This window comes from Salvelinus alpinus, chromosome 1 (genome assembly GCF_045679555.1).
Source record: "Salvelinus alpinus chromosome 1, SLU_Salpinus.1, whole genome shotgun sequence".
Lineage (NCBI taxonomy): Eukaryota > Metazoa > Chordata > Actinopteri > Salmoniformes > Salmonidae > Salvelinus > Salvelinus alpinus.
In genome coordinates this window covers 249,261-267,743 of record NC_092086.1, presented here as the reverse complement: position 1 = coordinate 267,743, position 18,483 = coordinate 249,261, and the positions used below count along the sequence as shown (strand labels likewise).

General features: G+C 51.2%; 1 protein-coding gene across 2 annotated transcripts in view; it reads right to left on the bottom strand.

Annotated features, from left to right (window-relative positions):
* Window positions 1–18,483, bottom strand: part of LOC139568456 (carbohydrate sulfotransferase 12-like) — a 57,746-nt gene that overhangs the window by 16,747 nt on the left and 22,516 nt on the right. The window contains exon 2 of one of the 2 annotated variants that reach the window (XM_071390296.1): window positions 1,785–2,135. In XM_071390296.1, coding sequence (XP_071246397.1) covers window positions 1,785–2,126 — 342 coding nt within the window. In that variant the 5' untranslated portion in view covers window positions 2,127–2,135. Of the gene's footprint in view, window positions 1–1,784; window positions 2,860–18,483 lie in introns of those variants that run through there. The other variant, XM_071390287.1, reaches the window with a different exon arrangement.

Here is an 18,483-nt window from a genome sequence, read left to right as displayed (position 1 = left end):
AAAGGCAAAGTCTTCTCATGCTTTGTTGATTTCAAAAAAGCATTTGACTCAATTTGGCATGAGGGTCTGCTATACAAATTTATGGAAAGTGGTGTTGGGGGTAAAACATACGACATTATAAAATCCATGTACACAAACAACAAGTGTGCGGTTAAAATTGGCAAAAAAAACATATATTTCTTTCCACAGGGTCGTGGAGTGAGACAGGGATGCAGCTTGAGCCCCACCCTCTTCAACATATATATCAAGGAATTGGTGAGGGCACTAGAACAGTCTGCAGCACCCGGCCTCACCCTACTAGAATCTGAAGTCAAATGTCTACTGTTTGCTGATGATCTGGTGCTTCTGTCACCAACCAAGGAGGGCCTACAGCAGCACCTAGATCGTCTGCACAGATTCTGTCAGACCTGGGCTCTGACAGTAAATCTCAGTAAGACAAAAATAATGGTGTTCCAAAAAAGGTCCAGTTGCCATGACCACAAATACAAATTCCATCTAGACACCGTTGCCCTAGAGCACACAACAAACTATACGTACCTTGGCCTAAACATCAGCGCCACAGGTAACTTCCACAAAGCTATGAATGATCTGAGAGACAAGGCAAGAAGAGCCTTCTATCCATCAAAAGGAACATAAAATTCGACATACCAATTTGGATCTGGCTAAAAATACTTGAATCGTGTTATAGAACCCATTGCCCTTTATGGTTGTGAGGTCTGGGGTCCGCTCACCAACCAAGAATTCCCTAAATGAGACAAAAATCAAATTGAGATTCTGCAGAATTCTCCAAAAACATCCTCTGTGTACAACGTAAAACATCAAATAATGCATGCAGAGCAGAATTAGGCCGATACCCGCTAATTATCAAAATCCAGAAAATAGCTGTTAAATTCTACAACCACCTAAAAGGAAGCGATTCCCAAACCTTCCATAACAAAGCCATCACCTACAGAGAGATGAACCTGGAGAAGAGTCCCCTAAGCAAGCTGGTCCTGGGGCTCTGTTCAGAAACACAAACAGACCCCACAGAGCTCCTGGACAGCAACACAATTAGACCCAATTAGACCCAATCATGCGAAAACAAGAAGATAATTACTTGACACATTGGAAAGAATTAACAAAAAAACAGAGCAAACTAGAATGCTATTTGGCCCTAAACAGAGAGTACACAGTGGCAGAATACCTGACCACTGTGACTGACCCAAACTTAAGGAAAGCTTTGACTATGTACAGACTCAATGAGCATAGCCTTGCTATTGAGAAAGGCCGCCGTAGGCAGACATGGCTCTCAAGAGAAGACAGGCTATGTGCTCACTGCCCACGAAATGAGGTGGAAACTGATCTGCACTTCCTAACCTCCTGCCAAATGTATGACCATATTAGAGAGACATATTTCCCTCAGATCACACAGATCCACAAAGAATTAGAAAACAAACCCAATTCTGATAAACTCCCATATCTACTGGGTGAAATACCACAGTGTGACATCACAGCAGCCAGATTTGTGACCTGTTGCCACAAGAAAAGGGCAACCAGTGAAGAACAAACACATTTATGTTGATTTATTTTCCCTTTTGTACTTTAACTATTTGCACATAATATGACATTTGAAATGTCTTCGTTCTTTTTGAACTTTTGCGAGTGTAATGTTTACTGTAAATTTGTATTGTTTATTTCACTTTTGTTAATTATCTATTTCATTTGCTTTGGCAATGTTAACATATGTTTCCCATGCCAACAGAGCCCTTACATTGAATTGCATTGAGATGGAGGGTTAGGGTTACCTGTCCTAGTCGTTTCTCGGGGTCGATGGGCGTCAGATGGACCTTCCACTCCCTCCGGGGAACGTACCGCTCCTCATCGCGCTCTGATTGGTTGGCAGAGTCTGGGGGGGCGGAATCTGTCGGATCATTGGTTCCCTCCAGGAACTGGTTTACGAAGGCGTTGATGTCGGAGAGGAAGGAGGGTGTTGGGTGTGTGGGGGGGTGGTCAGGGGCGGGCCGGGGGGAGAGGGGGGGCAGGTAGAGGTGAGAGGCTCCAACGTCGTCCCAGTAGAGTATAATCAACAGGATCATAAAGACTGAACCCAGAACCAGAGAGACACGGAACAACCTCCACTTCCCCATGGTGACACCCTTAACACAAGCAGCAGAGAACATAGACTGTTACACAAACACACTAGAGGTCGACCGATTAATCGGAATGGCCGATTAATTAGGGCCAAATTTCAAGTTTTCATAACAATCGGTAAATCTGCATTTTTGGACACCGATTATGGCCGATTACATTGCACTCCACGAGGAAACTGCGTGGCAGGCTGACTACCTGTTACGCGAGTGCAGCAAGGAGCCAAGGTAAGTTTCTAGCTAGCATTACACTTATTTTATAAAAAACAATCAATCTTAACATAAATCACTAGTTAACTACACATGGTTGATGATATTACTAGTTTATCTAGCATGTCCTGCGTTGCATATAATCGATGCGGTGCCTGTTAATTTCTCATCGAATCACAGCCTACTTCGCCAAGCGGGTGATTTAACACATTCACGAAGAAAGCACTGACGTTGCACCAATGTGTACCTAACCATAAACATCAATGCCTTCCTTAAGATCAATACACAAGTATATATTTTTAAACCTGCATATTCAAATCAAATCAAATGTATTTATATAGCCCTTCTTACGTCAGCTGATATCTCAAAGTGCTGTACAGAAACCCAGCCTAAAACCCCAAACAGCAAGCAATGCAGGTGTAGAAGCACGTTGGCTAGGAAAAACTCCCTAGAAAGGCCAGAACCTAGGAAGAAACCTAGAGAGGAACCAGGCTATGAGGGGTGGCCAGTCCTCTTCTGGCTGTGCCGGGTGGAGATTATAACAGAACATGGCCAAGATGTTCAAATGTTCATAAATGACCAGCATGGTCAAATAATAATAATCACAGTAGTTGTCGAGGGTGCAGCAAGTCAGCACCTCAGGAGTAAATGTCAGTTGGCTTTTCATAGCCGATCATTCAGAGTATCTCTACTTCATATTGCCTGCTAACATGAATTTCTTTTAAAATTGTGTCACTTCTCTTGCGTTCTGTGCAAGCAGAGTCAGGGTATATGCAGCAGTCTGGGCCGCCTGGCTCGTTGCGAACTGTGTGAAGACCCAAGATCTTCCTAACAACTAATTTGCCAGAATTGTACATAATTATGACATAACATTGAAGGTAACATTGAAGGTTGTGCAATGTAACAGCAATATTAAGACTTAGGGTTGCCACACGTTAGATAAAATACAGAACGGTTCCGTATTTCACTGAAAGAATAAATGTTTTGTTTTCTAAATGATAGTTTCCGGATTTGACCATATTAATGACCTAAGGCTCGTATTTCTGTGTGTTATTATGTTATAACTAAGTCTATGATTTGATAGAGCAGTCTGACTGAGCGGCGGTAGGCACCAGCAGGCTTGTAAGCATTTATTCAAACAGCACTTTCCTGCATTTGCCAGCAGCTCTTCGCTGTGCTTCAAGCATTGCGCTGTTTATGACTTCAAGCCTATCAACTCCTGAGATTAGGCTGGCAATACTATAGTGCCTATAAGAACATCCAATAGTCAAAGGTATATGAAATACAAATGGTATAGAGAGAAATAGTCCTATAATTCCTATAATAACTACAACCTAAAACCTCTTACCTGGGAATATTGAAGACCCATGTTAAAAGGAACCACCAGCTTTCATATGTTCTCATGTTCTGAGCAAGGAACTTAAACGTTAGCTTTTTTACATGGAACATATTGCACTTTGACTTTCTTCTCCAACACTTTGTTTTTACATTATTTAAACCAAATTGAACATGTTTCATTATTTATTTGAGACTAAATTGATTTTATTGATGTATTATATTAAGTTAAAATAAAAGTGTTCATTCAGTATTGTTGTAATTGTCATTATTACAAATATATATATATATAAAAATCGGCCGATTAATCGGTATCGGCTTTTTTTGGTCCGCCATTAATCGGTATCGGCGTTGAAAAATCATAATCGGTCAACCTCTAAAACACACACACTGAATTCAGGACTTGTGAAATTATACTTCCACGACCATAAGACCCACTAATAATTTAATTAATTTATCCAAATAGTTTAAACCTGCTTTTTTGCTGGTCTGGATTTCAAGTTTGTCTATGAAAAAGCCCTTTTTTTATTATTACAAATTAAACCAGAATCATGCTTAATTAATGCACCTCCACTAATAATGACTCACTTCTTGTAGCATTATAGAAAATGACCAAAGGTCTCAATAACAATATCTCAAGCACAAGCCTAGGTGCTAGTGCAGGGGTGGGCAATCCCAGTCCTCGGGGCCTGATTGGTATCACAGTTTTGCCCCAGCTAACACACCTGGCTCCAATAAATACCTAATCATGAGAAAAAGTCACTAACTATAGTGACAAAGTTGCTAAATATAGGGACAAAGTCACTGGAAGGGTCTGAAAAGACACTAAATATAGGGACAAAGTCACTGAAAGGGTCTGAAAAGACACTAAATACAGGGACAAAGTCACTGGAGGGGTCTGAAAAGACACTAAATATAGGGAAAAAGTCACTGGAAGGGTCTGAAAAGACACTAAATATAGGGACAAAGTCACTGGAAGGGTCTGAAAAGTTGCTAAATATAGGGACAAAGTCACTGGTAGGGTCTGAAAAGACACTAAATACAGGGGCAAAGTCACTGGAAGGGTCTGAAAAGACACTAAATACAGGGGCAAAGTCACTGGAAGGGTCTGAAAAGACACTAAATATAGGGACAAAATCACCGGAAGGGTCTGGAAAGACACTAAATATAGGGACAAAGTTGCTAAATATAGGGACAAAGTTACTAAATATAGGGACAAATTTACTAAATATAGGGACAAAGTCACTGGAAGGGTCTGAAAAGACACTAAATATAGGGACAAAGTTACTAAATATAGGGACAAAGCCACTGGAAGGGTCTGGAAAGACACTAAATATAGGGACAAAGTCACTGGAAGGGTCTGAAAAGACACTAAATATAGGGACAAAGTCACTGGAAGGGTCTGAAAAGACACTAAATACAGGGACAAAGTCACTGGAGGGGTCTGAAAAGACACTAAATATAGGGAAAAAGTCACTGGAAGGGTCTGAAAAGACACTAAATATAGGGACAAAGTCACTGGAAGGGTCTGAAAAGTAACTAAATATAGGGACAAAGTCACTGGAGGGGTCTGAAAAGTCACTAAATATAGGGAAAAAGTCACTGGAGGGGTCTGAAAAGACACTAAATATAGGGACAAAGTTACTAAATATAGGGACAAAGCCACTGGAAGGGTCTGAAAAGTCACTAAATATAGGGACAAAGTCACTGGAGGGGTCTGAAAAGACACTAAATATAGGGACAAAGTCACTAAATATAGGGACAAAGTTACTAAATACAGGGACAAATCCATTACATTAGAAGCACTGGTAAGAATTGTTAGTGCCAGTTGCTATCAAACGGAGCACTGCCATTGGTTCCCCAAGATTCTGGGCAGTGCTTAGCGAAAGGTCAATGCTGAATGTAAAATAGGCCTACAGTATCAGGTCAAATTAACTGTCTGGGAAAGTTGAGGAGATGGTGTGATCACTTTGGCGGCTCATGATAACATTGTTGCACTGATGCATTGCAAATAGTTGCACAGGACAGACAGATGAGCACAGTGAAAAAGAAGACCCAAAAGAATTGACAACATTAGCAAAATGGAAATCACTTACAAACCACCGGAGCAATGAGGCAAGCAATGCCATGCTGTAAGAGATGCACAAGATAAACAGCGTGTTTCATTAAATCTACTAGAGCAGTCTTTATCAAACCCAGGTATGTGGACCAGCGCCGGTCTTTATCAAACCCAGGTATGTGGACCGGCGCCGGTCTTTATCAAACCCAGGTATGTGGACCGGCGCCGGTCTTTATCAAACCCAGGTATGTGGACCGGCGCCGGTCTTTATCAAACCCAGGTATGTGGACCGGCGCCAGTCTTTATCAAACCCAGGTATGTGGACCGGCGCCGGTCTTTATCAAACCCAGGTATGTGGACCGGCGCCAGTCTTTATCAAACCCAGGTATGTGGACCGGCGCCGTCTTTATCAAACCAGGTAGTGGACCGCGCCGGTCTTTATCAAACCCAGGTATGTGGACCGGCGCCGGTCTTTATCAAACCCAGGTATGTGGACCGGCGCCGGTCTTTATCAAACCCAGGTATGTGGACCGGCGCCGGTCTTTATCAAACCCAGGTATGTGGACCGGCGCCGGTCTTTATCAAACCCAGGTATGTGGACCGGCGCCAGTCTTTATCAAACCCAGGTATGTGGACCGGCGCCGGTCTTTATCAAACCCAGGTATGTGGACCGGCGCCGGTCTTTATCAAACCCAGGTATGTGGACCGGCGCCAGTCTTTATCAAACCCAGGTATGTGGACCGGCGCCGGTCTTTATCAAACCCAGGTATGTGGACCGGCGCCGGTCTTTATCAAACCCAGGTATGTGGACCGGCGCCGGTCTTTATCAAACCCAGGTATGTGGACCGGCGCCAGTCTTTATCAAACCCAGGTATGTGGACCGGCGCCGGTCTTTATCAAACCCAGGTATGTGGACCGGCGCCAGTCTTTATCAAACCCAGGTATGTGGACCGGCGCCAGTCTTTATCAAACCCAGGTATGTGGACCGGCGCCGGTCTTTATCAAACCCAGGTATGTGGACCGGCGCCAGTCTTTATCAAACCCAGGTATGTGGACCGGCGCCGGTCTTTATCAAACCCAGGTATGTGGACCGGCGCCAGTCTTTATCAAACCCAGGTATGTGGACCGGCGCCAGTCTTTATCAAACCCAGGTATGTGGACCGGCGCCGGTCTTTATCAAACCCAGGTATGTGGACCGGCGCCAGTCTTTATCAAACCCAGGTATGTGGACCGGCGCCGGTCTTTATCAAACCCAGGTATGTGGACCGGCGCCGGTCTTTATCAAACCCAGGTATGTGGACCGGCGCCGGTCTTTATCAAACCCAGGTATGTGGACCGGCGCCGGTCTTTATCAAACCCAGGTATGTGGACCGGCGCCGGTCTTTATCAAACCCAGGTATGTGGACCGGCGCCGGTCTTTATCAAACCCAGGTATGTGGACCGGCGCCGGTCTTTATCAAACCCAGGTATGTGGACCGGCGCCAGTCTTTATCAAACCCAGGTATGTGGACCGGCGCCGGTCTTTATCAAACCCAGGTATGTGGACCGGCGCCAGTCTTTATCAAACCCAGGTATGTGGACCGGCGCCAGTCTTTATCAAACCCAGGTATGTGGACCGGCGCCGGTCTTTATCAAACCCAGGTATGTGGACCGGCGCCGGTCTTTATCAAACCCAGGTATGTGGACCGGCGCCGGTCTTTATCAAACCCAGGTATGTGGACCGGCGCCGGTCTTTATCAAACCCAGGTATGTGGACCGGCGCCGGTCTTTATCAAACCCAGGTATGTGGACCGGCGCCGGTCTTTATCAAACCCAGGTATGTGGACCGGCGCCAGTCTTTATCAAACCCAGGTATGTGGACCGGCGCCGGTCTTTATCAAACCCAGGTATGTGGACCGGCGCCAGTCTTTATCAAACCCAGGTATGTGGACCGGCGCCAGTCTTTATCAGACCCAGGTATGTGGACCGGCGCCAGTCTTTATCAAACCCAGGTATGTGGACCGGCGCCAGTCTTTATCAAACCCAGGTATGTGGACCGGCGCTAGTCTTTATCAAACCCAGGTATGTGGACCGGCGCCAGTCTTTATCAAACCCAGGTATGTGGACCGGCGCCAGTCTTTATCAAACCCAGGTATGTGGACCGGCGCCAGTCTTTATCAAACCCAGGTATGTGGACCGGCGCCAGTCTTTATCAAACCCAGGTATGTGGACCGGCGCCGGTCTTTATCAAACCCAGGTATGTGGACCGGCGCCGGTCTTTATCAAACCCAGGTATGTGGACCGGCGCCGGTCTTTATCAAACCCAGGTATGTGGACCGGCGCCAGTCTTTATCAAACCCAGGTATGTGGACCGGCGCCAGTCTTTATCAAACCCAGGTATGTGGACCGGCGCCGGTCTTTATCAAACCCAGGTATGTGGACCGGCGCCGGTCTTTATCAAACCCAGGTATGTGGACCGGCGCCGGTCTTTATCAAACCCAGGTATGTGGACCGGCGCCGGTCTTTATCAAACCCAGGTATGTGGACCGGCGCCGGTCTTTATCAAACCCAGGTATGTGGACCGGCGCCGGTCTTTATCAAACCCAGGTATGTGGACCGGCGCCAGTCTTTATCAAACCCAGGTATGTGGACCGGCGCCAGTCTTTATCAAACCCAGGTATGTGGACCGGCGCCAGTCTTTATCAAACCCAGGTATGTGGACAGGCGCCAGTCTTTATCAAACCCAGGTATGTGGACCGGCGCCGGTCTTTATCAAACCCAGGTATGTGGACCGGCGCCAGTCTTTATCAAACCCAGGTATGTGGACCGGCGCCGGTCTTTATCAAACCCAGGTATGTGGACCGGCGCCGGTCTTTATCAAACCCAGGTATGTGGACCGGCGCCGGTCTTTATCAAACCCAGGTATGTGGACCGGCGCCGGTCTTTATCAAACCCAGGTATGTGGACCGGCGCCAGTCTTTATCAAACCCAGGTATGTGGACCGACGACAGTCTTTATCAAACCCAGGTATGTGGACCGGCGCCAGTCTTTATCAAACCCAGGTATGTGGACCGGCGCCGGTCTTTATCAAACCCAGGTATGTGGACCGGCGCCGGTCTTTATCAAACCCAGGTATGTGGACCGGCGCCGGTCTTTATCAAACCCAGGTATGTGGACCGGCGCCGGTCTTTATCAAACCCAGGTATGTGGACCGGCGCCGGTCTTTATCAAACCCAGGTATGTGGACCGGCGCCGGTCTTTATCAAACCCAGGTATGTGGACCGGCGCCGGTCTTTATCAAACCCAGGTATGTGGACCGGCGCCAGTCTTTATCAAACCCAGGTATGTGGACCGGCGCCGGTCTTTATCAAACCCAGGTATGTGGACCGGCGCCGGTCTTTATCAAACCCAGGTATGTGGACCGGCGCCGGTCTTTATCAAACCCAGGTATGTGGACCGGCGCCAGTCTTTATCAAACCCAGGTATGTGGACCGGCGCCAGTCTTTATCAAACCCAGGTATGTGGACCGGCGCCAGTCTTTATCAAACCCAGGTATGTGGACCGGCGCCAGTCTTTATCAAACCCAGGTATGTGGACCGGCGCCAGTCTTTATCAAACCCAGGTATGTGGACCGGCGCCGGTCTTTATCAAACCCAGGTATGTGGACCGGCGCCAGTCTTTATCAAACCCAGGTATGTGGACCGGCGCCAGTCTTTATCAAACCCAGGTATGTGGACCGGCGCCGGTCTTTATCAAACCCAGGTATGTGGACCGGCGCCGGTCTTTATCAAACCCAGGTATGTGGACCGGCGCCGGTCTTTATCAAACCCAGGTATGTGGACCGGCGCCGGTCTTTATCAAACCCAGGTATGTGGACCGGCGCCGGTCTTTATCAAACCCAGGTATGTGGACCGGCGCCGGTCTTTATCAAACCCAGGTATGTGGACCGGCGCCGGTCTTTATCAAACCCAGGTATGTGGACCGGCGCCGGTCTTTATCAAACCCAGGTATGTGGACCGGCGCCGGTCTTTATCAAACCCAGGTATGTGGACCGGCGCCAGTCTTTATCAAACCCAGGTATGTGGACCGGCGCCAGTCTTTATCAAACCCAGGTATGTGGACCGGCGCCAGTCTTTATCAAACCCAGGTATGTGGACCGGCGCCAGTCTTTATCAAACCCAGGTATGTGGACCGGCGCCGGTCTTTATCAAACCCAGGTATGTGGACCGGCGCCAGTCTTTATCAAACCCAGGTATGTGGACCGGCGCCGGTCTTTATCAAACCCAGGTATGTGGACCGGCGCCAGTCTTTATCAAACCCAGGTATGTGGACCGGCGCCAGTCTTTATCAAACCCAGGTATGTGGACCGGCGCCGGTCTTTATCAAACCCAGGTATGTGGACCGGCGCCAGTCTTTATCAAACCCAGGTATGTGGACCGGCGCCGGTCTTTATCAAACCCAGGTATGTGGACCGGCGCCGGTCTTTATCAAACCCAGGTATGTGGACCGGCGCCGGTCTTTATCAAACCCAGGTATGTGGACCGGCGCCGGTCTTTATCAAACCCAGGTATGTGGACCGGCGCCGGTCTTTATCAAACCCAGGTATGTGGACCGGCGCCGGTCTTTATCAAACCCAGGTATGTGGACCGGCGCCAGTCTTTATCAAACCCAGGTATGTGGACCGGCGCCAGTCTTTATCAAACCCAGGTATGTGGACCGGCGCCGGTCTTTATCAAACCCAGGTATGTGGACCGGCGCCGGTCTTTATCAAACCCAAGTATGTGGACCGGCGCCAGTCTTTATCAAACCCAGGTATGTGGACCGGCGCCGGTCTTTATCAAACCCAGGTATGTGGACCGGCGCCGGTCTTTATCAAACCCAGGTATGTGGACCGGCGCCGGTCTTTATCAAACCCAGGTATGTGGACCGGCGCCGGTCTTTATCAAACCCAGGTATGTGGACCGGCGCCAGTCTTTATCAAACCCAGGTATGTGGACCGACGACAGTCTTTATCAAACCCAGGTATGTGGACCGGCGCCGGTCTTTATCAAACCCAGGTATGTGGACCGGCGCCGGTCTTTATCAAACCCAGGTATGTGGACCGGCGCCGGTCTTTATCAAACCCAGGTATGTGGACCGGCGCCGGTCTTTATCAAACCCAGGTATGTGGACCGGCGCCGGTCTTTATCAAACCCAGGTATGTGGACCGGCGCCGGTCTTTATCAAACCCAGGTATGTGGACCGGCGCCGGTCTTTATCAAACCCAGGTATGTGGACCGGCGCCGGTCTTTATCAAACCCAGGTATGTGGACCGGCGCCGGTCTTTATCAAACCCAGGTATGTGGACCGGCGCCAGTCTTTATCAAACCCAGGTATGTGGACCGGCGCCAGTCTTTATCAAACCCAGGTATGTGGACCGGCGCCAGTCTTTATCAAACCCAGGTATGTGGACCGGCGCCAGTCTTTATCAAACCCAGGTATGTGGACCGGCGCCAGTCTTTATCAAACCCAGGTATGTGGACCGGCGCCGGTCTTTACCAAACCCAGGTATGTGGACCGGCGCCAGTCTTTATCAAACCCAGGTATGTGGACCGGCGCCGGTCTTTATCAAACCCAGGTATGTGGACCGGCGCCGGTCTTTATCAAACCCAGGTATGTGGACCGGCGCCGGTCTTTATCAAACCCAGGTATGTGGACCGGCGCCGGTCTTTATCAAACCCAGGTATGTGGACCGGCGCCGGTCTTTATCAAACCCAGGTATGTGGACCGGCGCCGGTCTTTATCAAACCCAGGTATGTGGACCGGCGCCGGTCTTTATCAAACCCAGGTATGTGGACCGGCGCCAGTCTTTATCAAACCCAGGTATGTGGACCGGCGCCAGTCTTTATCAAACCCAGGTATGTGGACCGGCGCCGGTCTTTATCAAACCCAGGTATGTGGACCGGCGCCAGTCTTTATCAAACCCAGGTATGTGGACCGGCGCCAGTCTTTATCAAACCCAGGTATGTGGACCGGCGCCGGTCTTTATCAAACCCAGGTATGTGGACCGGCGCCAGTCTTTATCAAACCCAGGTATGTGGACCGGCGCCAGTCTTTATCAAACCCAGGTATGTGGACCGGCGCCAGTCTTTATCAAACCCAGGTATGTGGACCGGCGCCAGTCTTTATCAAACCCAGGTATGTGGACCGGCGCCGGTCTTTATCAAACCCAGGTATGTGGACCGGCGCCGGTCTTTATCAAACCCAGGTATGTGGACCGGCGCCGGTCTTTATCAAACCCAGGTATGTGGACCGGCGCCGGTCTTTATCAAACCCAGGTATGTGGACCGGCGCCGGTCTTTATCAAACCCAGGTATGTGGACCGGCGCCGGTCTTTATCAAACCCAGGTATGTGGACCGGCGCCAGTCTTTATCAAACCCAGGTATGTGGACCGGCGCCAGTCTTTATCAAACCCAGGTATGTGGACCGGCGCCGGTCTTTATCAAACCCAGGTATGTGGACCGGCGCCGGTCTTTATCAAACCCAAGTATGTGGACCGGCGCCAGTCTTTATCAAACCCAGGTATGTGGACCGGCGCCGGTCTTTATCAAACCCAGGTATGTGGACCGGCGCCGGTCTTTATCAAACCCAGGTATGTGGACCGGCGCCGGTCTTTATCAAACCCAGGTATGTGGACCGGCGCCGGTCTTTATCAAACCCAGGTATGTGGACCGGCGCCAGTCTTTATCAAACCCAGGTATGTGGACCGACGACAGTCTTTATCAAACCCAGGTATGTGGACCGGCGCCGGTCTTTATCAAACCCAGGTATGTGGACCGGCGCCGGTCTTTATCAAACCCAGGTATGTGGACCGGCGCCAGTCTTTATCAAACCCAGGTATGTGGACCGGCGCCGGTCTTTATCAAACCCAGGTATGTGGACCGGCGCCGGTCTTTATCAAACCCAGGTATGTGGACCGGCGCCGGTCTTTATCAAACCCAGGTATGTGGACCGGCGCCGGTCTTTATCAAACCCAGGTATGTGGACCGGCGCCGGTCTTTATCAAACCCAGGTATGTGGACCGGCGCCGGTCTTTATCAAACCCAGGTATGTGGACCGGCGCCAGTCTTTATCAAACCCAGGTATGTGGACCGGCGCCAGTCTTTATCAAACCCAGGTATGTGGACCGGCGCCGGTCTTTATCAAACCCAGGTATGTGGACCGGCGCCGGTCTTTATCAAACCCAAGTATGTGGACCGGCGCCAGTCTTTATCAAACCCAGGTATGTGGACCGGCGCCGGTCTTTATCAAACCCAGGTATGTGGACCGGCGCCGGTCTTTATCAAACCCAGGTATGTGGACCGGCGCCGGTCTTTATCAAACCCAGGTATGTGGACCGGCGCCGGTCTTTATCAAACCCAGGTATGTGGACCGGCGCCAGTCTTTATCAAACCCAGGTATGTGGACCGACGACAGTCTTTATCAAACCCAGGTATGTGGACCGGCGCCGGTCTTTATCAAACCCAGGTATGTGGACCGGCGCCGGTCTTTATCAAACCCAGGTATGTGGACCGGCGCCGGTCTTTATCAAACCCAGGTATGTGGACCGGCGCCGGTCTTTATCAAACCCAGGTATGTGGACCGGCGCCGGTCTTTATCAAACCCAGGTATGTGGACCGGCGCCGGTCTTTATCAAACCCAGGTATGTGGACCGGCGCCGGTCTTTATCAAACCCAGGTATGTGGACCGGCGCCGGTCTTTATCAAACCCAGGTATGTGGACCGGCGCCGGTCTTTATCAAACCCAGGTATGTGGACCGGCGCCAGTCTTTATCAAACCCAGGTATGTGGACCGGCGCCAGTCTTTATCAAACCCAGGTATGTGGACCGGCGCCAGTCTTTATCAAACCCAGGTATGTGGACCGGCGCCAGTCTTTATCAAACCCAGGTATGTGGACCGGCGCCAGTCTTTATCAAACCCAGGTATGTGGACCGGCGCCAGTCTTTATCAAACCCAGGTATGTGGACCGGCGCCGGTCTTTATCAAACCCAGGTATGTGGACCGGCGCCAGTCTTTATCAAACCCAGGTATGTGGACCGGCGCCAGTCTTTATCAAACCCAGGTATGTGGACCGGCGCCGGTCTTTATCAAACCCAGGTATGTGGACCGGCGCCAGTCTTTATCAAACCCAGGTATGTGGACCGGCGCCAGTCTTTATCAAACCCAGGTATGTGGACCGGCGCCGGTCTTTATCAAACCCAGGTATGTGGACCGGCGCCGGTCTTTATCAAACCCAGGTATGTGGACCGGCGCCGGTCTTTATCAAACCCAGGTATGTGGACCGGCGCCGGTCTTTATCAAACCCAGGTATGTGGACCGGCGCCGGTCTTTATCAAACCCAGGTATGTGGACCGGCGCCGGTCTTTATCAAACCCAGGTATGTGGACCGGCGCCAGTCTTTATCAAACCCAGGTATGTGGACCGGCGCCGGTCTTTATCAAACCCAGGTATGTGGACCGGCGCCGGTCTTTATCAAACCCAGGTATGTGGACCGGCGCCAGTCTTTATCAAACCCAGGTATGTGGACCGACGACAGTCTTTATCAAACCCAGGTATGTGGACCGGCGCCGGTCTTTATCAAACCCAGGTATGTGGACCGGCGCCGGTCTTTATCAAACCCAGGTATGTGGACCGGCGCCAGTCTTTATCAAACCCAGGTATGTGGACCGGCGCCGGTCTTTATCAAACCCAGGTATGTGGACCGGCGCCGGTCTTTATCAAACCCAGGTATGTGGACCGGCGCCGGTCTTTATCAAACCCAGGTATGTGGACCGGCGCCGGTCTTTATCAAACCCAGGTATGTGGACCGGCGCCGGTCTTTATCAAACCCAGGTATGTGGACCGGCGCCAGTCTTTATCAAACCCAGGTATGTGGACCGACGACAGTCTTTATCAAACCCAGGTATGTGGACCGGCGCCGGTCTTTATCAAACCCAGGTATGTGGACCGGCGCCGGTCTTTATCAAACCCAGGTATGTGGACCGGCGCCAGTCTTTATCAAACCCAGGTATGTGGACCGGCGCCGGTCTTTATCAAACCCAGGTATGTGGACCGGCGCCGGTCTTTATCAAACCCAGGTATGTGGACCGGCGCCGGTCTTTATCAAACCCAGGTATGTGGACCGGCGCCGGTCTTTATCAAACCCAGGTATGTGGACCGGCGCCGGTCTTTATCAAACCCAGGTATGTGGACCGGCGCCGGTCTTTATCAAACCCAGGTATGTGGACCGGCGCCAGTCTTTATCAAACCCAGGTATGTGGACCGGCGCCAGTCTTTATCAAACCCAGGTATGTGGACCGGCGCCGGTCTTTATCAAACCCAGGTATGTGGACCGGCGCCGGTCTTTATCAAACCCAAGTATGTGGACCGGCGCCAGTCTTTATCAAACCCAGGTATGTGGACCGGCGCCGGTCTTTATCAAACCCAGGTATGTGGACCGGCGCCGGTCTTTATCAAACCCAGGTATGTGGACCGGCGCCGGTCTTTATCAAACCCAGGTATGTGGACCGGCGCCGGTCTTTATCAAACCCAGGTATGTGGACCGGCGCCAGTCTTTATCAAACCCAGGTATGTGGACCGACGACAGTCTTTATCAAACCCAGGTATGTGGACCGGCGCCGGTCTTTATCAAACCCAGGTATGTGGACCGGCGCCGGTCTTTATCAAACCCAGGTATGTGGACCGGCGCCGGTCTTTATCAAACCCAGGTATGTGGACCGGCGCCGGTCTTTATCAAACCCAGGTATGTGGACCGGCGCCGGTCTTTATCAAACCCAGGTATGTGGACCGGCGCCGGTCTTTATCAAACCCAGGTATGTGGACCGGCGCCGGTCTTTATCAAACCCAGGTATGTGGACCGGCGCCGGTCTTTATCAAACCCAGGTATGTGGACCGGCGCCGGTCTTTATCAAACCCAGGTATGTGGACCGGCGCCGGTCTTTATCAAACCCAGGTATGTGGACCGGCGCCGGTCTTTATCAAACCCAGGTATGTGGACCGGCGCCAGTCTTTATCAAACCCAGGTATGTGGACCGACGACAGTCTTTATCAAACCCAGGTATGTGGACCGGCGCCGGTCTTTATCAAACCCAGGTATGTGGACCGGCGCCGGTCTTTATCAAACCCAGGTATGTGGACCGGCGCCGGTCTTTATCAAACCCAGGTATGTGGACCGGCGCCGGTCTTTATCAAACCCAGGTATGTGGACCGGCGCCGGTCTTTATCAAACCCAGGTATGTGGACCGGCGCCGGTCTTTATCAAACCCAGGTATGTGGACCGGCGCCGGTCTTTATCAAACCCAGGTATGTGGACCGGCGCCGGTCTTTATCAAACCCAGGTATGTGGACCGGCGCCGGTCTTTATCAAACCCAGGTATGTGGACCGGCGCCAGTCTTTATCAAACCCAGGTATGTGGACCGGCGCCAGTCTTTATCAAACCCAGGTATGTGGACCGGCGCCAGTCTTTATCAAACCCAGGTATGTGGACCGGCGCCAGTCTTTATCAAACCCAGGTATGTGGACCGGCGCCAGTCTTTATCAAACCCAGGTATGTGGACCGGCGCCAGTCTTTATCAAACCCAGGTATGTGGACCGGCGCCGGTCTTTATCAAACCCAGGTATGTGGACCGGCGCCAGTCTTTATCAAACCCAGGTATGTGGACCGGCGCCAGTCTTTATCAAACCCAGGTATGTGGACCGGCGCCGGTCTTTATCAAACCCAGGTATGTGGACCGGCGCCAGTCTTTATCAAACCCAGGTATGTGGACCGGCGCCGGTCTTTATCAAACCCAGGTATGTGGACCGGCGCCAGTCTTTATCAAACCCAGGTATGTGGACCGGCGCCAGTCTTTATCAAACCCAGGTATGTGGACCGGCGCCGGTCTTTATCAAACCCAGGTATGTGGACCGGCGCCGGTCTTTATCAAACCCAGGTATGTGGACCGGCGCCGGTCTTTATCAAACCCAGGTATGTGGACCGGCGCCGGTCTTTATCAAACCCAGGTATGTGGACCGGCGCCGGTCTTTATCAAACCCAGGTATGTGGACCGGCGCCGGTCTTTATCAAACCCAGGTATGTGGACCGGCGCCGGTCTTTATCAAACCCAGGTATGTGGACCGGCGCCAGTCTTTATCAAACCCAGGTATGTGGACCGGCGCCAGTCTTTATCAAACCCAGGTATGTGGACCGGCGCCGGTCTTTATCAAACCCAGGTATGTGGACCGGCGCCAGTCTTTATCAAACCCAGGTATGTGGACCGGCGCCGGTCTTTATCAAACCCAGGTATGTGGACCGGCGCCAGTCTTTATCAAACCCAGGTATGTGGACCGGCGCCGGTCTTTATCAAACCCAGGTATGTGGACCGGCGCCGGTCTTTATCAAACCCAGGTATGTGGACCGGCGCCGGTCTTTATCAAACCCAGGTATGTGGACCGGCGCCAGTCTTTATCAAACCCAGGTATGTGGACCGGCGCCGGTCTTTATCAAACCCAGGTATGTGGACCGGCGCCGGTCTTTATCAAACCCAGGTATGTGGACCGGCGCCGGTCTTTATCAAACCCAGGTATGTGGACCGGCGCCGGTCTTTATCAAACCCAGGTATGTGGACCGGCGCCGGTCTTTATCAAACCCAGGTATGTGGACCGGCGCCGGTCTTTATCAAACCCAGGTATGTGGACCGGCGCCAGTCTTTATCAAACCCAGGTATGTGGACCGACGACGGTCTTTATCAAACCCAGGTATGTGGACCGGCGCCAGTCTTTATCAAACCCAGGTATGTGGACCGGCGCCGGTCTTTATCAAACCCAGGTATGTGGACCGGCGCCGGTCTTTATCAAACCCAGGTATGTGGACCGGCGCCGGTCTTTATCAAACCCAGGTATGTGGACCGGCGCCGGTCTTTATCAAACCCAGGTATGTGGACCGGCGCCGGTCTTTATCAAACCCAGGTATGTGGACCGGCGCCGGTCTTTATCAAACCCAGGTATGTGGACCGGCGCCGGTCTTTATCAAACCCAGGTATGTGGACCGGCGCCGGTCTTTATCAAACCCAGGTATGTGGACCGGCGCCGGTCTTTATCAAACCCAGGTATGTGGACCGGCGCCGGTCTTTATCAAACCCAGGTATGTGGACCGGCGCCGGTCTTTATCAAACCCAGGTATGTGGACCGGCGCCGGTCTTTATCAAACCCAGGTATGTGGACCGGCGCCAGTCTTTATCAAACCCAGGTATGTGGACCGGCGCCAGTCTTTATCAAACCCAGGTATGTGGACCGGCGCCAGTCTTTATCAAACCCAGGTATGTGGACCGGCGCCAGTCTTTATCAAACCCAGGTATGTGGACCGGCGCCTGTCTTTATCAAACCCAGGTATGTGGACCGGCGCCGGTCTTTATCAAACCCAGGTATGTGGACCGGCGCCAGTCTTTATCAAACCCAGGTATGTGGACCGGCGCCGGTCTTTATCAAACCCAGGTATGTGGACCGGCGCCGGTCTTTATCAAACCCAGGTATGTGGACCGGCGCCAGTCTTTATCAAACCCAGGTATGTGGACCGGCGCCAGTCTTTATCAAACCCAGGTATGTGGACCGGCGCCGGTCTTTATCAAACCCAGGTATGTGGACCGGCGCCGGTCTTTATCAAACCCAGGTATGTGGACCGGCGCCGGTCTTTATCAAACCCAGGTATGTGGACCGGCGCCAGTCTTTATCAAACCCTGGTATGTGGACCGGCGCC